Source organism: Leucoraja erinacea, chromosome 11, assembly GCF_028641065.1.
Source record: "Leucoraja erinacea ecotype New England chromosome 11, Leri_hhj_1, whole genome shotgun sequence".
In the NCBI taxonomy this organism is placed as follows: Eukaryota; Metazoa; Chordata; class Chondrichthyes; order Rajiformes; family Rajidae; genus Leucoraja; species Leucoraja erinaceus.
The window spans coordinates 12,684,481-12,706,301 of NC_073387.1; the positions used below are offsets into that span (position 1 = coordinate 12,684,481).

The 21,821-nt window shown below is 44.3% G+C and overlaps 1 protein-coding gene across 1 annotated transcript in view; it reads left to right on the forward strand.

The window, feature by feature from the left end:
- The window catches only part of LOC129701463 (GDNF family receptor alpha-4-like), a 36,386-nt gene extending 27,098 nt beyond the window's left edge, over nt 1-9,288 (forward strand). Inside the window, 3 exon segments of the mRNA XM_055642657.1 lie at nt 1,403-1,537; nt 4,044-4,198; nt 6,886-9,288. Coding sequence (XP_055498632.1) covers nt 1,403-1,537; nt 4,044-4,198; nt 6,886-7,056 — 461 coding nt within the window. The 3' untranslated portion in view covers nt 7,057-9,288.
- Nucleotides 9,289-21,821: the final 12,533 nt, after the last annotated feature.

A 21,821-nucleotide genomic window follows, 5' to 3' on the forward strand; every position in this document is an offset into this window, starting at 1 on the left:
ATCAAGGCTGTGACACTTCTTGAAGGCCTGATTCTATTGTGTTTTTCTTTCCTTATTTCTCTATCTGCCCCCAACTTCCTGATGCTGTTTGGCATCTTTGGGGAATGTGTTGAATTGAGTAGTCTTTTAGTTTATTTTATTTTAATTTAGAGATACACATGGCAACAGGTCCTTTAGCCCACTGAATCTGTACCAACCAGCAATCATCCATACACTAGTTGTATCCTACACACTAGGAACCAACAAACAGAAGCCACTTAGCCTCCAAACCTGCACGCCTTTGGAATGTGGGAGGAAACCGGAGCACCCGGAGCAAACCCACATAGTCTCAGAGTGAACAGCCAACTCCGAACAGAGAGATGGTCAGGATCGAACCCGGCTCTCTGGCGCCGTGAGGCAGCAACTCTACCGCTGCACCACTGTGCCGCCCTTTGGAAAAAAATATACAAACCAAGATCTCATCAGCAGATTGATGGGGCATAAAAATCCCCTCCCATTTTAAAGTTCTTATGTTATCATGAGCAACATTTTGCTCTCAAGCATCATCACCAGAGGAGGTTACACATTGTCATGTAATGGCCAGTCTGAGAACCCATCACACTTCCCTTCATAATGAGGTAATGCAACAATTACCGCCACTGCCAGGTATTACAACACATTGTAATTTCAGGCCCCCTGATAGCCAGGTTAAGTGGTGTGACTGGATATACAGGAGGTTAGGACAGAATCAGTGCCTCAGTGGAACCTTTATTTCTCCAGAGTGTAGATTTTATTTTGTTTTATATATTAGCCAGCTTCAGCAGGTTTGATGCCATTGCCAATTTGGATCAAGTTAGACCAGTTTTGTGCTGCATAAGATTATAAGACATAAGAGCTGAATTATGCCATTCAGCCCATTGTGTCTCCTCCGCCATTCAATCATGGCTGGTGTATTTTTTTTCCGCTCAACCCATTCTCCTGTTTTCTCCCCGTAACCTTTGATACCCTTCCTATTCAAGAACCTGTCAATCTCCGCATTAAAATTTCCCAATGCCTGTGGCAATGAATTCCACAGATCCACCACCCTCTGGCTAAAGAAATTCCTCCATCTACATTCTGGTATGTCCTTTGATTCCTCTGGTTCTAGACTCTCCCATTTCTGGAAGGAAACTATCATGAGAAAAGTAGCAAGGAAATTACTCCCAGATGCAGCAAACTTCATCTTAGTGCAGCTTGTATGTTCCAGAGACACATTATATCCCCAAATTAGGCTGTTTAAACATTCCTCCTGAGAGTTTTATTTCAAAACTAAGAGAAGATTTAGATTTCTTGTGGAAGATTTGTGCATTTCCTGTACTTACTGCCTATAACGTGGACGTTTAACAAGAAGTACCTGTTGTGCCTGCTTTTTCTTTCACGCTAGGTACTATTCTGACACCAAACTACATGAGCAACAGCAGCTCTAATGTCTCCATATGGTGTACGTGTGACCACAGTGGCAACCAGCGTGAAGATTGTGAGAATCTACTGAGCCTTTTCACAAGCAACAACTGCCTTGGTAAGTGATGGACAGATATTGTAACAGCACCTCATATTCCACTTGGGTAGCTTACAACCCAATGGTGTGAACATTGAAGAATTCAATGTTCATAACACCTTCCCTTTTTCCCCACTTTCTTCTCTGTTGTGCATCCATTTCTCCCAGTATTCCACTTCTTTCTCCTCAACTGCATCCCCTTCCACCTATATTCCTCCCTCTGGTTTCACATTTCACTCCTCTTTCTCCTTATCTTACGTCCTTTTGTCTCGCCTTCATGTCTAGCCTTTGTTCACCCATCGGACAATCAATCTCCCTCACCTGTATCCACCTCTCACTTGCCAGGCTTTCTCCCATGCCCACCTCTTTTCCAGCTTTCTCCTCTCAACTACAATCACTGAAGAAGGGCACTGACCCGAAACGTCACTCCTATCTATGTTCTCCAGAGATGCTGCCTGACCCGTTGAGTTACTCCAGCACTTTATGGTTTTAATCGAATCTCTCCTCAGGATCTCCGCTCAGGATGGATAAAAGCTGTTCAGAATTATTTAGAATTTAGTTCAGAGTTTGGCCTCAGTGGGTGGTGGAGGCCGGTTCTCTGGATACTTTCAAGAGAGAGCAAGATGGGGCTCTTAAAGATAGCGGAGTCAGGGGATATGGGGAGAAGGCAGGAACTGGGTAGTGATTGGGGATGATCAGCCATGATCACATTGAATGGTGGTGCTGGCTCGAAGGGCCGAACGGCCTTGTCCTGCACCTATTGTCTATTATCTATTGTCTATTGTTTAGAGGTACAGCATGGAAACAGGCTCTTCAGCCCACTGACCAGTGATTCCAGTATACTAGCATTACCCTACACACTGAAGACAATTTACAATTTTTACCGAAGCCAACTGACCTACAAACTTTACATTTTTGGTGTGTGGGAGGAAATCGGAGCATCTGGAGAAAACCCAGGCGGTCACAGGGAGAACATACAAACTCCTTGCCGACAGCACCTGTAGTCAGGATGAAACCCGGGTGTCCAGCACTGTAAGGCAGCAACTCTGTCGCTGGTTCAGGCAGCCCAGAATGATTCATCCTCATCCCATATTTGTCGGATAGGCCTTCAGATTCCACAAACCATTTCCTCATAAAGTTAATGAAGTTAGAAAGCCATGTTCTGCACTCTAATAGCTGGAGCAGTAACCTCCAGCCAGGATTAATTGTTCCATTATTAAAAGTTTAGTATCTAGTGGAATCTACGATGTAAGGTCAAGTTGCAATTGTTATGATTATTTTAAGTTACTTTTTTGGTTGTTGCAAAATCCCTCAATAACTTTGTCCCTCACAATCTTTATAACCTCTTCTCACTAGCATCCTCTCTAAGATCCCTGTGCTCCTTCAAACCTAGCCTCTTGGGCAAAACAGACTACGACACTGGTTACCATAAATTCATCTGTCTTGCCTCTTAGATTCTGCAATTACTTTCTACGATACCGTTTCATTTAAGCAATCTTTAAAACCTCCTTGTATGTATCAGCCTTTAGCTATTTACCCAAATACATCCTAACTTAAACATTACAGGGTATCGTGCTTTGTGCGTTACTACATCCTCTGAAAGACCTTGGGATGCTTTAACTGCATTAAACAGAAACACAAATTGAGTTGTTTTGGATTGTTCATCCCAATAAAAGACCAAAGGTGAAAGTAGACAAATTGCCAAGTATATGAGTGCCTCACCTAGAAAGCTAGTCAAAAGTGTATGAGCCATGAATGCGGAGCCCAGCTATTTGGATATCAGTCTAATTGACAGATGATCTTCCTTTATTGCTTAAATTATTTCTAGACCTTGGCATACCTCTAATGAACAGAGTACTTTAGGAGATTGTGGTCAACTGCATCAGACCTGAGATGCATTCCAAATTGATGAAACATTCACATTAACCCATCAATTCTGAAAAAAAAATCAGTATATACACGCATATAAAGATTAGATTTAGAGGAGAATGTGTTTCTGTTCAACATGGGCAACTTTGTCTGAAACTAGGACATTGAAATGAGCCCTCAGTTGTTAAGATAGCTGTGTAAACTATGTTTTGCATCACATCAATCTGACTAAGCTGCTTCGATCATGTTCTTTAAATTCGACACTGGCGAGCCAGTGGCCAAAATCAGTGTTGGTTCATGAAAATAAAAACAGACAATGGTGGAAACACTCTACAGCTAAGTGAACATTAATGAAAAGAGAAACACGAGTTAATGTTTATGATGTGTTTACTCGGTTTCTGCTTTATTGAATGCTGCTTGACATCTTTCCAGCATTTTCTGTTTTTGTTTCAGATATCTTCCATCCCCAGATTTGCTCTGATTTTTCAATGTTCCAAGATAGACAACACATTCCATGTTGTTTATCGTGGCTTCAATAGACTGGTGGCTGAGCTGTCTCCAAATCTGTTGTCGGGTGATAGATGGAGCAAAAATCCCTGCATCAAAACATTTATGTCCTTTATTTTGCCTGATGTTGACATGGTTTGATCTCTTTCAGGAAATTCTATTAATTGGTACAGCTCTACAGTGTTTCGCACATCAGATAATGAATACCCTGCAGTAACATCTATTCAACAATTATCGTTCAACTTCCCAGACGAGGACGGGACAAACAGTAATACTAGTCCATTAGTCAAACTGGACTCGAATATGGTAAAGCTCACTCTGATCTCCTTTTCTGACATGAGTGCTGTTCTTGGAAGATATTTTTAATTAAACTTTAGGATGTTCAACCACTTTGTGAATCAGTAATAAAAACAGGTTTGCTTTTAGCTTTGACAGTACAGCACAACAACATGCTCCTCAGCCCACAATGTCTGTGCCTAACAAGATGCAAGACCAACTCCTATCTGCCTGCATATGATCCATATCTATCCATTCCCTGCACATACATGTGCCTATCCAAAGTGGTAAATGCCACTATCGTATCTGCTTCAACCACCATACACATCACTGTTTCCCAGGCTCTCACCTTCCTCTATGTAAAACAAAAACTCAGCTCACACATCTCTTTAAACTTAGCCCTCTCACCTTAAAGTTATTGGATTAGAGACATTTTCAATATTTGACATGTTGAACACAATAGTTAATGGGCATATAACTGGTTTTCCTCTTAAACCTTGCATTAGTGCTATTAGTTAATTGGATCAAGATGATTTCTTGTTTTGTGTTTAACCACATGGTGGCTCTTTGATCTCCATTATATCCTCATGTCATCCTTAGACTCCGACGCTTTGGCCAAACTCATAATATCCACTTCCTCATGAGATAGAAAGAGACCATTTGATCCATTGAGTCAATGCCATTGAGAACAGTCCCATCATTCCAGCCGCCCCACTTATTTTCTCGAAGTATATTCTCTCACCTTGCATGTTAATACCTCACTGGTACTTCCGTCTTCCTCCTGCACAAGGGGAAATTTACGGTGTGCATTTAGCCTGAACAGCGTATGTCTTTGGGACTTGGGGGCGAACTGGAGTATCCGGGAGAAACCCAATGTGGTCACAATGAGAATGTGTAGAAAGCACAGAGGTCATAATCCAACCCAGGTGGTCCGAGCAGTGAAACAACAGCGCGACCCTATAGTGCCACACACAATGGCATTGTGAGTGTGGACCCACATCTTACCCTCTCTAATGGGGTAACATCCATATTGAGGACTGAGGCTCCTTCATAGATATGTCAGTTACCCAGGTGAATAAGCAGGTCTGAGAAATGAATATACCCTTACCTGATGCAATGCACCAACCAACTTGCATCTGAAGAAGGGTCTCGACCCAAAACGTTGCCCATTTCCTTCTCTACAGAGATGCTGCCTGTCCCACTGAGTTACTCCAGCATTTTGCGTCTACCTCCTATAACTTAATTGTTAGATATAACTGCGTGCCTCCCCAGTGGTTTTTCACCCAGACAGTGTAGTTTTGAAACACACATTTGAGAACAGCTGAATCCACGTGTATGGCAAGGTTCATTGTTTGGCCTGTGGAGCTCCAGTACATTAACAATAGAAATATGGAGTCATACAATGTAGAAACAGGCACTTCAGCCCAACTTTCCCACACCGACCAACATGTCCCATCTACACTAGTCCCACTTGCCTGCGTTTGGCCCATATCCCTCTAGTCTAAACGTATCCGATCTATGTATCTGCCTAATTATTTCTTAAAAATTGCGATAGTCCCTGCCTCAACTACCTCCTCTAGCAGCTCGTTCCATACACCCACCACCTTTTGTGTGAAAAAGTTACCCCTTCATAACAAGAGGATTTCAGTACAGGAGTAAAGAGGTTCTTCTGCAGTTGTATAGGACTCTGGTGAGACCACATCTGGAGTATTGTGTACAGTTTTGGTCTAATTTGAGGAAGGACATCCTTGTGATTGAGGCAGTGCAGCGTAGGTTCACGAGATTGATCCCTGGGATGGCGGGACTGTCATATGAGGAAAGATTGAAAAGACTAGGCTTGTATTCACTGGAGTTTAGAAGGATGATGGGATATCTTATAGAAATATATAAAATTATAAATGGACTGGACAAGCTAGATGCAGGAAAAATGTTCCCAATGTTGGGCGAGTCCAGAACCAGGGGCCACAGTCTTAGAATAAAGGGGAGGTCATTTAAGACTGAGGTGAGAGAGAACTTTTGCAACCAGAGAGTTGCAAATTTATGGAATTCCCTGCCACAGAGGGCAGTGGAGGCCAAGTCACTGGATGGATTTAAGAGAGAGTTAGATAGAGCTCTAGGGGCTAGTGGAGTCAAGGGATATGGGGAGAAGGCAGGCACGAGTTATTGATAGGGGACGATCAGCCATGATCACAATGAATGGCGGTGCTGGCTCGAAGGGCCGAATGGACGCCTCCTGCACCTATTTTCTATGTTTCTATGATTCATATTAAATCTTTCCCCTTCACCTAATACCTATGTCCTCTACCGAATGGCCTACTCCTGCACCTATTGTCTATTGGTTTCCAATTTCTCCCACTCTGTACATCTACCTATTCCTTTCATGATTTTATACACCACTATAAGATCACCCCTCATCCACCTGTGCTCCAAAGAATAGAGTTCTAGCCAGCTCAACCTCTCCCTATAGTTCAGACCCTCAAGTCCTGGCAACATCCTTGTAAATCTTCCCTGTACCCTTTCCAATTTGACAAATATCTTGCATCAGATGCATGTTGGCTGCCATTCAGTTTTACCCTTTCAGAAAATAGGTTGGCTGGCTTAGTGAACTACAAGTCCTTAGCCCAGAGCTGAACTGAGTGGTTCTGATGCACCATGCAGCAATCCGAGTGTTTGATCTACCTCAGGCTGTGATTACCGAGTGTTTCTCTCCACTGCAGGATTGTGATCATGTTGGCAAACCGAAGGCTTCTCCAGGAAAGTCGATGTCTGAGGAAATAACTGACTGTAATGCGAGTTCAGGAACAACCATCCAGAGTCTCTCCCCAGCAACAACCCGTGTTCTCTCATCGTTCTACATCTTCATAGTCATTGTGGAAAATGCCATTTGAAAGGAAGCAACAGGACTTTTTATGAAGACAGAAGAAGAGACGAGCCTGGTTTTTAACTTCACTTGTGTCCCATGCTAATTGTGCTTGCTTTTAAAACCTCAAACAAATGCCAGGAACACAGCTTAAAAGGAGAAAATAGTTTACAAAAATAGCCTATCAATTTAACATTTCTAAGGTACAAACTAGAAATGTAGTCAGGCTAACTCAGTTTCCAGATTTAACTCATATTTATATAATTCCCTAAAGTTATAACAAGCCAACATTTCTTTGCCTAGTTTCCAGCACTAGGTGCAACCAATGAATGTGTAACCAATTGAATGTGTAACCAATTGATAGGATGGGCTTAGTAACATTAAGCACTTGTTGCTTCCATTTAAGTCCATACGTAATACAGTCTGATGACCAGACACTCTGTCAGCGGGAAATTATACCTTAATAATTTTTCACTTGAGCCACATCTTTGTAGGACTGTAGATGATCATTAACTGATTATTTCTTATCAGAAGGGAGTTAAGCGGCAGAGACAGTTTTCCAATGTTTAAATATGAGGCTGGACAAGTCCTACAGTATTGTGAATTGCCTAAAACAGATAAACATCATTTTGGAACATTGCTGCATCAACGTGAGGTCTGAAGCTCACACCATGCTGCTGTGAGCTTCTGCACTCCTTGTCACTTGGGATTGAGGTTGACTTGCTTCCTCTCTGGCTTTGTGAATGCTGAGGCCGATATCTGGCATCGAGACCCTTCCACAGAAGGGTGGAGAGGGAGCTGACGGCACAGGCTGGTGGGCAGTTTGTGAGTTGGTGGAATCCTTCCACCACTTACGCAGGGATTCTGTGTGCACCCAGTGGACATGAGGTTCTCAACATCATGCCTAACATTCCTTCACCACTGTGAGCGATCAGGGCCAGGGATTCCCAAGAGTCGGTCATTGCTTCAGGAAGGCTTTGAGAACATCCTTGCTGCCATGCTGCTATTTACCGATGTCTTATCACCTGAGTGACACCATGAGAAATGATCCTTGTGAAGGTAGAGCATTAATTATGCCACAGTAAGTGGTGGGAGTCACCACAGATCAATGGATAACCTGATGAACTTTGTCAGAGTGAAGCACCAAATACTATTATTAAACCGAGACCATGAACATGTGGTACTTTCACCACATGACCGATCTGCCACAGTTCACTCTATAACAGGTGTACCGTGGGGTTAAAGTAGAGGTGTACACCTGGTTATCAAGGAGGATGTTAGAGCGCTCTCCATGACCATAGGCCAATGAAGTACTTGTTTGAAATGTAGTCACTGGTGCAATAAGTTCAAGGAGCAGAATTAGGCCATTTGGCCCATCAAGTCTACTCTGCCATTCATTCATGGCTGATTTACCTTTCTCTCGCAACCTCATTCTCCTGCTTTCGCCCCACAACCCCTGACAACCATATTAATCAAGAATCTATCAATCTCTGCCTTAAAGATATCTATTGACTTGGCCTCCACAGCCTTCTGTGGCAATTAATTCCATAGATGCACCACCCTCGAAATAAATTCCTTCTTATCTCCTTCCTAAAGGTACATCCTTTTATTTTTGAGGCTATGACCTCTAGTCCTAGATTCTCCCACTATTGGAAACATCCTCTCCACATCCACTCTATCCAGGCCTTTCACTATTCGTAATATATTCGAAACATGGCAGTCAGATTGTGAAGAGCAAGTTCTCACAAGCAGCAATGAGCAGAGTAATATGTTTTCATGATATTGAGTGAGTGATAAAAGTCAGGATGACTCCCTCCTCTTTAAATAGTCTTGCAGCATTATCATCTAGCATCAATGTTTCATAAGTGTTATTGCACCTCGTTCTTCTACTATGCATTGTTTGTAAATATGTCTAATGCTTTAATGGTTATAATGTACAATATTGTGGCATAATCTGTTTAGGAACTGTTTAAGAAATACTCTCCAAAAATCTATGATTAGTAATCAAACAGCACCATCAATTTTATGTCATGAATGTTTTTTTGTGATGCGTGGCGTGTCGGCTGCTGTCGTCTCCAAATAGTGGTTTAAAAAACACCGTGGGGAAAATATAGACAGTTGGACTGCATGGCTGTGGTGGGGAAATCAATTTGAAAAGAAAATTTACTGTCATATTATATATATTTTATCAGTGATAACAGATTAGGTGATTGTAATGTTGCAATTCAAATTTCATTCATAAACTACTATTAGAATCTGATTCCTTTCGGTATCTGATGTCAACATTTTCCAAGAGCACTGGTGTCTTGTGATTTACTGAGAATTATCTGGCATCCTCTGCAAATCTTCTTAGGCCCCCTTCAGTCATGGCTGACCATGGGTGTCTCCAGGGTGCTATTCCCTATGTGGAGGATGCCTCCGCGTGCCTTTGTTCAATGTTGGGCAAGTCCAGAATCAGGGGCCACAGTCTTAGATAAAGGGGAAGGTACACAAAAATGCTGGAGAAACTCAGCGGGTGCAGCAGCATCTATGGAGCGAAGGAAATAGGAAACGTTTCGGGCCAAAACCCTTCTTCAGACTGATGGGGGGTGGGGGGGAGAAGGAAAGAAAAAGGGAGGAGGAGGAGCCCGAGGGCGGGGGGATGGGAGGAGACAGCTCGAGGGTTAAGGAAGGGGAGGAGACAGCAAGGGCTAGCAAAACTGGGAGAATTCAACGTTCATGCCATCCGGACGCAAGCAACCCAAGCGGAATATGAGGTGCTGTTCCTCCAATTTCCGGTGTTGCTCACTCTGGCAATGGAGGAGACCCAGGACAGAGAGGTCGGATTGGGAATGGGAGGGGGAGTTGAAGAGCCACCGGGAGTTCAGGTAGGTTATTGGGGACTGAGCGGAGGTGTTCGGCGAAACAATCGCCCAACCTCCGCTTAGTCTCCCCGATGTAAATCAGCTGACATCTAGAGCAGCGGATGCAGTAGATGAGGTTGGAGGAGATACAGGTGAACCTTTGTCGCATCTGGAACGACAGCTTGGGTCCTTGAATGGAGTCGAGGGGAGAGGTGAAGGGACAGGTGTTGCATTTCTTGCGGTTGCAACGGAAAGTGCCCGGGGAGGGGGTGGTACGGGAGGAAAGGGAAGAATTGACAAGGGAGTTGCGGAGGGAGCGGTCTTTGCGGAAGGCAGACATAGGGGGAGATGGGAAGATGTGGCGAGTGGTGGGGTCACGTTGGAGGTGGCGGAAATGGCGGAGGATTATTTGTTGTATTTGCCGGCTGGTGGGGTGAAAGGTGAGGACTAGGGGGACTCTGCCCTTGTTGCGAGTGCGGGGATGGGGAGAGAGAGCAGTGTTGCGGGGTATGGATGAGACCCTGGTGCGAGCCTCATCTATGGTGGTGGAGGGGAATCCCCGTTCCCTGAAGAACGAGGACATTTCCGATGCCCTGGTGTGGAACGTCTCATCCTGGGAGCAGATGCGGCGTAGGCGGAGGAATTGGGAGTAGGGGATGGAGTCCTTTACAGGGGGCAGGGTGGGAAGACGTGTAGTCCAGATAGCATGTGAAAGGGGAGGTCATTTAAGACTGAGGTGAGAAAAAAACGTTTTCACCCAGAGAGTTGTGAATTTATGGAATTTCCTGCCACAGAGGGCAGTGGAGGCCAAGCCACAGGATGGATTTAAGAGAGAGTTAGATAAAGCTCTAGGGGCTAATGGAGTCAAGGGATATGGGGAGAAGGCAGGCATGGGTTATTGATAGGGGACAATCAGCCATGATCACAATGAATGGCGGTGCTGGCTTGAAGGGCCGAATGGCCTCCTCCTGCACCTATTTTCTATGTATCCATGTATCTATACGTGGGGATACTGGTGCACAGACAGCCACCCCACGGTCCTTGACAGATCTGGGTCAGGATCCAGTGGCATGGAGTCCAAGGCGACCGGAGACCCTTTTCTGCTGCGGCCTTCATCCGCCTTCCCAGCCGTCGTGACAGTCCACTCAGGGCAGCCATTGTCCTCCGCTTGTTCCACCGTTGAGGTCTTGGTTGGATATATATATTTTGGTTCTGCAAATATAGTCTATCTTATGTCATGAACTTTGCTCCAGTGTGCACTTTTGGTGAGTTTTCTTGGACCGTATATTCAACACTAATACAGGAGGACGCCAGGTTCCTTATCTCAGCTGAGTTAGTAGATGTCAATAGGTGTTTAGAGATTGTGCATGCGTAGGGTGAGGTTTAGCTGCCACTTGTCCACTGTTAAAACACAAGTCACTGGCATTGTGATAATAAAAGGCTTGAGGATAGTAGACCTTTTAATGCCATTTATGTTTTACAGCAGCGTTATTAGAACTGTTATCGAACTCATTGGTGACATTGGACTATCCTTGATCGGACTTTGCTGGCTTCACCTTGCACTAGACATTATTCCCTTACCATGTATCTATACACTGTAAGTGGTTCAATTGTAATCATGTTTTGTCTCTCCACTGACTGGATAGCACCCAACAAACGCTTTTCACTGTACACACGACAATAAACTAAACTGAGAAGGGAAAATGTCCTACATGTACCTAAACTAAAAGAGCTCTCTTTAAACCAATCTCCTACTCAGTAAAGATTATTTTGATCAATTAACACTGATTTCAACAGTGGATATGATCTGCTGATATTTTCATTGATAAAGTATCGTTAGAATGAGCAAACAAACTCATCTCCAAACTCATGGATCTAGAAGTCAGCACTCCCCTCTGCAACTGGATCTTTGACTTCCTGAGTCATAGAGGTCAATCTGTAAAGGGGCTGTCCCACTATACAAGTTTACCCAAGAGCTCCTCCGAGTTTAAAAAAAATCCAATTTGTGGTAAGTACGTAGAATGTACGTAGCGGGTACGTCGGAGCTCATGACGTCACTTAGCGGCTCGTAACGCTAACGGCAGGTACTCGGGAAAGGCAGTAAGCTCGTGAAGTTTTTTCTACATGCTGAAAAATGTCCACGAGAGCTCCGAGTTCCTATGAGCGGCTATTACCGTAATTTTCTGAGTTCTAATCAGGGTAAACCCGGGAAAAACTCTTGCATTACCTCGTACAGTGGGACAGGCCCTTAAGGATAGATGACAAGCCCTTCATTATTGTCCATTTATGAGTTTGTATATCTCTGCAGTGAGCTGGATCTCAAATTATGACGAGACGGTGTATAAGAATGAGAGAAAGGTTAGTAGCATGGTGTCAAAACAACAATCTCTCAATGTCAATAAAACAAAGGAACTGGTCATCAACTTAATGGAGGAGCATATGCCCCAGTCTGTATCAATGGTGCTGAAGTGGAATATCTACCAACAATTTGCCGCGGCCCAACCATATTGACGCAATGGCCAAGAAAGCACCCAAACACATCAACGTCCTCAAAAGGCTCAGCATGTCACAAATGGCTCTTACCAATTTCTACAGATGCACCATAGAAAGGAACCTATACAGGTGAATCACAGCTTTGTATGGTAACTGCTCTGCCCAAGAGCGCAAGAAATTGGAGAGGTGACGTGAGTTATAGTGTCCTGACTATCACCTGCATGTGCCAGTCTAAGTGTACAATGGTGTGCATGTATGTTGCAGCATTGCTGGCTCTTCCTGTTGTAGACTTTCAAGTCAAGCGCAGTTCAATATAAAAAGATAAAATGCGCTGGAGGAGCTCAACAGGACTGGCAACATCCCTGGTGAACATGGATAGATGACGTTTTGGGTCGGGACCCTTCTGATGACTGATTGTGTGTATGTTGGGGGGAGGGGGTGAGAGATTAAAGCTAGAAGAGAGGAGGGGCAGGACAAAGTCTTGCAGGTGATAGGTGTGCACAGGTGAGGAGGGGTTTTGATAGGCAGATGATTGGACAGAAGCCAGGGGTGGAAAATCTGAATGTGAGACAAATGTTGTGAATTGTGAAGCCAGAGGAAGGAATGTAGGTAGGGGGGGGGGAAGGGGAGAAATAGCTCTGAGTACGTGGGGCATAGGGGAGGGTGCAGAAGGGGGGAGAAGGAGAGGAGAAAGGGGGGGGGGGGGGGGGGAGTGGGAGATAAAGTGTTTCTATGGCTCTGATATCTCTGCCTGAATAATAAGCTAAGGTGTCACATTAGCACAACGTTTAATCCGTGGGGTGGGGGGGGGGGGGGGGTGGGGCAGTGTGGGGGTTGGTAAACTATATCCTCTCGTGCGATTCCCTCACCTCCATGGCAATCATTTATGCTGCAGGACTGCAGGATTCCCAGATGCAAAGATGCAGTATCTGCAACCCCTTCAGGCAGCTTCAATTAGGAATTGCTCAGTCATATTTTAACACAGCAATCACGGTGGGTCTGAAGAAGGGTCCCGATCCTTGTTCTCCAGAGATGCTGCCTGACCTGCAGAGTTACTCCAGCAATTTATGTCTATCAAGATGAAAATCACTTTAACCAATTTATAAAAAAAACAAATGTCCCCAATTTGACAAATTGTGCAGCGTTACCATGATGAGGCATTAGTATTAGCACAATATCCATTTACCAAACAAGAGAGCGGTGAAATCGACTTTCCAGACAATAAGCTTTTTGGTTGCAGCTTATATTTTGCAGTGCCTCAGTACGTGATTTTTTTTTAAACATCTCATTGAGATTTCAAACTCTACCGCATTTGTATAACCATTATTAATTAGATCTAATTTATATTCTGTACATTTGTGCAAGAAGAAAGGAGAAATGTCCTTCGACCATCTCAAATTGGATCTAAAAAATTGGATCTCAGATTACATCTTAAAAGGGTCAAATTGTCCTTCATCTCAGTTCAGAATCCTTTTTTAGTCCCTGTTTCCATGCAGTTTCTAAAATGGATGCAAAGAATGACTGCTAGTGTGACGCGATCCATTGAAATCTACAATGTGTTTGTGCAATGACTCCACCATTCAGAATTTCCCCAACAAAATTCACTCATCATGGAATATATCACCGAAACTTTAAATGCTGCATGCATCTATCTTTAAAGACTATTTTAATCTCTCGTGTAGATAAACAAAGCTTAGTAAGTGTGGTGGCACAGTGGCGCAGCAGTAGAGTTGTTGCCTTACAGCACCAGAGACCCGGGCCAGATCCTGACTATGGGTGCTGTCAGTTTGGATTTTGTACATTCTCCCTGTGACCTCTTGGGTTTTCTCTGAGTGCTCCGCTTTCCTCCCACACTCCAGAGACGTACAGGTTTGTAGGTTAATTGGCTTTGGTAATATTGTAAATCATTCCTAGTGTGCAGGATAGTGCTATATTGTTCGTGTACAGGGTGATTGCTGGTCGGCACGGTTGCGGTGGGCCGAAGGGCCTGTTTCCAGGCTGTATCTCTGAAAAGATAGCCAATGCAATTTTGGGCCAAAGCTCAGAATTAATCACCCTACTTCTATATCATGATACAAATCCAACTCCTATTTGGCTTTTAGTAGTTCTACTCCTGTCAGCATCTTCGTTACACTGATGCAGATAAAGACCCAGTGTGGTTGCATGGTCCTTTGAAATCCACCTATTCTTTCAGCTGCATAGGTTAAAGAAGGTAGATTTTAAGATAGGAAAGAGTTTAAGAATCAGGACCTTGATGGTGGTAATCTTTGGTTTACTCCCTACACCATGTGCTGGTGTGCATGGAAGTAAGGAGGATAATTGAAACATACAATGGAACAAAGTACCAACGAACGTGTAGCTGGGAGATAATGCAGGAAGGTGGAGTTTAGATTTCCGGGGCCTTAAGAACAATTCTGTGGGAAGTGGGGCCTGTGCAGTCCTGTTAGATTGGACCACAACAGAGCTGGGACTAAGGTGCACAAAAAAGCTGGAGAAACTCAGCGGGTGCAGCAGCGAAGGAAATAGGCAACGTTTTGGGCCGAAACCCTTCTTCAGACTGATCGGGGGCGGGGACAAGAAAGGAAAAAGGAGGAGGAGCCCAAAGGCTGAGGAAGGGGAGGAGACAGCAAGGACTAACAAAATTGGGAGAATTCGATGTTCATGCCCCCAGGATGCAGACTCCCCAAACGGAATATGAGGTGCTGTTCCTCCAATTTCCGGTGCTGCTCGCTGTGGCCATGGAGGAGACCCAGGACAGAGAGGTCGGAGATGGAGTGGGAGGGGGAGTTGAAGTGCTGAGCCACCGGGAGGTCAGCTAGGTTATTGCGGACCGAGCGGAGGTGTTCGGCGAAACGATCGCCCAACCTCCGCTTGGTCTCACCGATATAGATCTGCTGACATCTAGAGCAGCGGACGCAATAGATGAGGTTGGAGGAGATGCAGGTAAACCTCTGTCGCACCTGAACGATTGCTTGGGTCCTTGAACGGAGTCGAGGGGGGAGGTAAAGGGTCAAGTGTTGCATCTCTTGCGGTTGCAAGGGAAAGTGCCCGGGAAGGGAAGAATTGACAAGGGAGTTATGGAGGGAGCGGTCTTTGCGGAAGGCAGATATGGGGGGAGATGGGAAGATGTGGCGAGTGGTGGGGTCACGTTGGAGGTGGCGAAACTGACGGAGGATTACCTTTTGTATGTGACGGCTGGTGGGGTGAAAGGTGAGGATTAGGGGGACTCTGCCCTTGTTGCGAGTGGGGGGATGGGGAGAGAGAGCAGTGTTGCGGGGTATGGAAGAGACCTGGGACTAAGGTCCTTGCAGGAAACCTCACTACTGCTGTTCTGGTAGGTCTGATGATGACTGTGCAGTTTATTAGGAGGGGCAAGGGCTGAGAATGTGGTTGAAAATGCAAGGATTTGGGGGTTTATTAATAAGTGCATAGAGTACAATCTCCTTCCAAGACAATGGTTTAGCCACAACTGATCATTTAAACAGAGAAATAAAGAGTAGGCCATTTGGACCTTCTGGAACCTTCTCCAGTCTGTAATCAGATCATGGCTGATCGGAGTGAAATCTCAACTCCGCTTTCCATCCTGTAGTAGAAACATAGAAAATAGGTGCAAGAGTAGGCCATTCGGCCCTTCGAGCCTGCACCGCCATTCAATATGATCATGGCTGTTCATCCAACTCGGTATCCCATCCCTGCCTTCTCTCCATACCCCCTGATCCCTTTAGCCACAAGGGCTACAAGGTAGTGGTGCTATTATCTTTATCTATCATCTACTGCCTTAAAAATATCCTTGATGCTGCTTCCACTGTATGGCAGACTTGAGCTTTTGACCTTTGAACATACGCCAGTGAGTTCAGAAATTCTTAGCCTGTAATCTCTCAAAGAGTAGAAGGGAGCATTCAGAATGGCATTGAGGATCTGGCGTCTACAGCAGTAAGGGGCTCAACTCCTCACCAGGCACCCACTCAGCTGTCCCCGTCAGCCCGCTCCTGCCTCACTTGGAGCAGCATTTGCTGATCACACGTGGGCCTGATCAATCATCTCAGGACCTACAGGGCAGGAGGGGAAGCAGCTCATCCCAGATCCTAAGGGAAGGTAGAGCTTACTTTGCCATCTTGCCTTTCATTTGCGCCACCATCACAACACTTTGCATAACGCTGCAATAGAATTAGCCACCTGCGCTCGAATGTCACAAGTATAATTTAATTGGGGGCTTATTTACTTGGTGAAAGCAATCTGTCGTGTGACTTTAGTTTAGTTTAGAGATACAGCGCAGAAAAAGGCCCTTCGGCCCACCGAGTCCACCCCGACTGGCAACCTCCATACACCAGTGCTATCCCTCACACTAAGGACAATTTACTGAAGCCAATTAACCTACAAACCTGTCCGTCTTTGGAGTGTGGAAGGAAACCGGAGCACTCGGAGAAAACCTACACCTACATGGGTGAATTTACAAATTCCGTACAGACTGCACCCGTCGTCAGGATCGAACCTGGACCTCTGGCGCTGTGAGGCAGTAACTCTACTGCTGCACCACTGTGCTGCCCCGATTTGTGCGCCATTGAATGTTTTTTCACCTTGAACATATCAAACAGTTTTGTGATCTATTTGCTCTGACATTAAACCTTTAACATTACTGATAACTCTGCCTGTTAGCACAACAAGATGGAACTTAATTAAGAAATTAGTAAGAAATTCTATTGGAAAATGATATTACATAGAAATTAGGTGCAGGAGTAGGCCATTCGGCCCTTCGAGCCTGCACCGCCATTCAATATGATCATGGCTGATCATCCAACTCAGTATCCCGTACCTGCCTTCTCTCCATACCCTCTGATCCCCTTGGCCGCAAGGGCCACATCTAACTTCCTCTTAAATATAGCCAATGAACTGGCCTCAACTACCCTCTGTGGCAGAGAGTTCCAGAGATTCACCACTCTCTGTGTGTAAAAAGTTCTCCTCATCTCGGTTTTAAAGGATTTCCCCCTTATCCTTAAGCTGTGACCCCTTGTCCTGGACTTCCCCAGCATCGGGAACAATCTTCCTGCATCTAGCCTGTCCAACCCCTTAAGAATTTTGTAAGTTTCTATAAGATCCCCTCTCAATCTCCTAAATTCTAGAGAGTATAAACCAAGTATATCCAGTCTTTCTTCATAAGACAGTCCTGACATCCCAGGAATCAGTCTGGTGAACCGTCTCTGCACTCCCTTATTCTTGAAGAATGAGTTTAAATGAGACGAATTTGACTTTCTCTCAGTCATACGTTTAACCCATGCTAGTAACCCTAACATAAAGAAATTATTATCTGATCAGATTCAGTCCTGGTCCAATAGCCAGTGGTTAATGCACTTCCAAAGATTTCCCCTCCTTGTTCATTTCTTCTATAACTTCCTGTACCTCTCATCTTCATTTGCCTTGTAGCAACTTTTCATTTGACAAAGTGAAACTTTTGAGCTATTTAGGGAATAATTTGGATCGTGCATCGTCAATAGACTGAATATCGGGCAGATCGAAATCAAACATTCACTCCATTCCTAGGAGTCTTCCAACTTGCAGTTGGGTTAAAACTACCCACCTTCCTCCAGTTCTGTGGGTGGGGTCCTGTGGCATCAGCCTAAACACGGGCCACTCATGCTCGAACCCTCGTCAGGAGATACGAGGGCGGGCACGTGACGTCATGGGCTAGAGGGAGTGTCCTGGTACTTAAGGTCTCTCACCTCGAGACCTTGAGGAGTCGACAGGTAGCTGAGCCCGAGATAACAACCTCGCTCAGCTACAACAACATTGTATTATAGTTAGCGCACCAACCTAACGTGTCACCTTTATTCACCACGTATGGTGCCGCTACACCACGTTGTTTCGGGTAACAAACTAAGAAAGTGCAGCCTTCTCTTGAGAACATAGAACAGGGTAAAAAAGTATGGAGTGTTATTTGTAGCAACCTGCACCCTTCCACAAATTGCAGTCAAGTGGCCATTTTTCTGATCATTGGTCAAGCTTCACATCTGTAGCTGGATCCTCAAGAGGTCTCCGCAGTATTGAAGAGGACCTTCCATTCATCTTCAACCATTTAAAGAACCTGATGGAGAAGAAAAATAATTCCTGATAATGTGTTTCTCACCTGGAATAAAATCAGCACAAGCAGCAGGAAGGGAGGAGATGATTTGAATCTTGCTGGTTTGTTGTTGATTGGAGCATGGGCACGGTTGTTGCCAATATTACTCTGTGAACATCTAACAGACCCATATCAAGTTGCTTCCTTCATTATCCTTGCACAGGGTTAATCCAGTTAAAATAAATTGGTTACTGCCCCATTAGAATAGAGAGAGAAATTTGATATGAGCTTACTAAGCAGTGTCGATCAATTAAATGGATAAAGGGGAGCCCCACCCCTTACCCATCACCTATCACCACCACATTGTCTTGCATATTAAAGATATGTCTTTGTGATATGTCTCTAGCATAGTTGGGCTAATGTCCACCTTCAAAGGCAGTCAAATGTAAATTTCTGCACAAAGAGATCTCTGGCTTTATTGAAAGTCTTAAAAAGGGTCTCGACCCGAACGTCACCCATTCCTTCTCTCCAGAGATGCTGTCTGTCCCACTGAGTTGCTCCAGCTGTTTGTGTCTATCTCTGGTTTTATAGAAACATAGAAACATAGAAATTAGGTGCAGGAGTAGGCCATTCGGCCCTTCGAGCCTGCACCGCCATTCAATATGATCATGGCTGATCATCCAACTCAGTATCCCGTACCTGCCTTCTCTCCATACCCCCTGATCCCCTTAGCCACAAGGGCCACATCTAACTCCCTCTTAAATATAGCCAATGAACTGGCCTCAACTACCCTCTGTGGCAGAGAGTTCCAGAGATTCACCACTCTCTGTGTGAAAAAAGTTCTTCTCATCTCGGTTTTCATTCCACTCAGTTCATATTTAAATGAACAGTGTTAGCAATTGTTTGGAAAATTAATATTAAAAAATAATATTCAATGTTAGCAATTTTTATGACAAGTTTAGAGGTAGCAAAGAGTTAAAGGGTTGATCAGAAACCAATTACAGCTCAAAATATGAAACTCTTCCTACATGTTCTAAAAAATAATATCTTTGTCTAGAACTAACCATTCTAAAGCCCTGACTATAAAAATGTGGGTTGGTGATAGCTTGTTAGATCAGAAGGCAACAATTCAATGCAGGCTTCAAGCACCATTTCAGCAATACCAACACAAGTCAAATCAAAAGGCTTGTAAACACGGCCAAGGGGTTGACAATTGAATAGTTCATTAGCCAGAGGTTCAATTCTGACCTTTCTCACTGGCTGTATGGAGTTTGCACGACCTCAAAATGTCACCCATTCCTTCTCTCCAGGGATGCTGGCTGTCCCGCCGAGTTACTCCAGCATTTTGTGTCTATCTTCGATTTAAACCAGCTTCTGTAGTTCTTTCCAACACATTCTCCCTGTGATTGTGTGGGTTTCTTCTGGGTGCTCCAGGTTTCCTCCCACTTCCCAAAGCTGTTTAAGTGGCCTGTGTAAACCACCCTTAGTATGTTGGTGAGTAACAGAAAACAGATGGGAAGATAGAGAGAATAATATAGTTCCATGTGTGGACTCTTATACATCGGCGAGACCAAGCGCAGACTGGGCGATCGTTTCACTGAACACCTTCGCTCAGTCCGCCTGGACCTACCCGATCTCCCTGTTGCCAAACACTTTAACTCCCCCTCCCATTCCCACTCTGACCTTTCTGTCCTGGGCCTCCTCCATTGTCAGAGTGAGGCCCAGTGCAAATTGGAGGAACAGCACCTCATATTTCACTTGGGGAGCTTACACCCCAGCGGTGTGAACATTGACTTCTCCATCTTCAAGGAACCTTTGCATTCCCTCTTACTCCTCCCCCTCCCAATTTGTTGTACTGGTTTTAAAGTCATCTTGTTGAGTCTCATTGTCTGCAACTTATTTTCACCTAGCACACAGGTAACAATGGCCCATTCCCTTTATTATCATTACTTTTTTGCATATCTTTCATTCATTTGTTCCATGTCTCTCTATATCACCATTTATATCCCCTGACTCTCAGTCTGAAGAAGGGTCTCGACCCGAAAGGTCACCTATTCCTTTCCTGTCTGACCCGCTGAGTTACTCCAGCTTTTTGTGTCCATCTTCGGAATAATATTGATGGTTGGTCCAGACTGAAGGGACGGCCCACACTTTATCACCCTCTAACTTAATGGGGCTGTCCTACTGTACGAGCTAATTCAAGAGTTCTCCCGAGTTTGCCCTAACTCGGCGAATTACGGTAATAGCTGCTCGTAGGTACTCGGGGCTCCCGTGGACATTTTACAACATGTTGAAAAATCTTCACGAGTCTTCACGAGCTTACCGCATTTCCCGAGTACCTGCCGTTAGCGTTACGAGCCGCTAAGAGATGTCCCAAGCTCCGACGTACATTCTACGTGCTTACCACGAGTTTGATTGATGTAAATCCAGCTTCCCTGTTTCACTAACATCTTCCGAACAATTTTCTGCAGTTCTATATTAATCCTGCTTCTTACATGTCAGACCAAGTAACTCTCCTAGTTATTACCCGGCGTTAGTGGCTGTGTCACTATTGATGTTAATGAAGCTCCTCTCGTTATCTCATTAATTTAGCTCAGAAGGCCCCAGCGTTAGTACCTGTCACCCTGCTGATGTTATTACTGCAGCTCCCTCGTATTGTCAAGGCTGGTCATGCCTCACCAGCAGTATCTGTGTCAGTGATTGTTGTTCTATTGATGTTCATTCAGCTCTTTGTATCATTAGAATTAACAACTCAAATAAAGCAAAGAAGCTCCAAAAATGATCAAGTGTTAGCAGTGAGTATGATGCTGCCATTTAATAGAGGAGTTCTGCTATCATTAAACCATAAGTGGTTTTAATCATAGGAAGGGCTACGGTAAATACAAGCAGTTTGTCGGTGTATTCAGCAACCTGAGATTACATTTCTATCTATCATTTTTATGATATGTACTCTGGACTCTATAATATGCAAACATAGCAACTAATATACTTTGCTATATTAGTCAAATGTCTAATGGTTGACAGAATGGACTAACAAAATGATACAATTGTAGACAGCATTTACAAATGTAATTATTGCTAACTTTAACAGACTCTGTAATGTACAGTCAAGGGATCTAAGAATGAGATTTACTCTGTTAATAGAACGTGATATTGAGAATCACAGTGATAAGATTCACAGTAATTCCAAGCAATAAAACAGATCCCCTCTGTTAAATGGGGTTACTAGTTGGGGGGTAAAACAAATTTTGGGAGTGAGATTCTCTGCAAAACAACCTAAAAGCATTGGGATCCAGTGTGTGTGTGTGTGTGTGTGTGTAAGTGAATCATGATGGGGAAATAATCCTCTGGAAAAAGCATCAATCACACTTTTTGCTATTTCAGACATCCTGACAGTGAGTT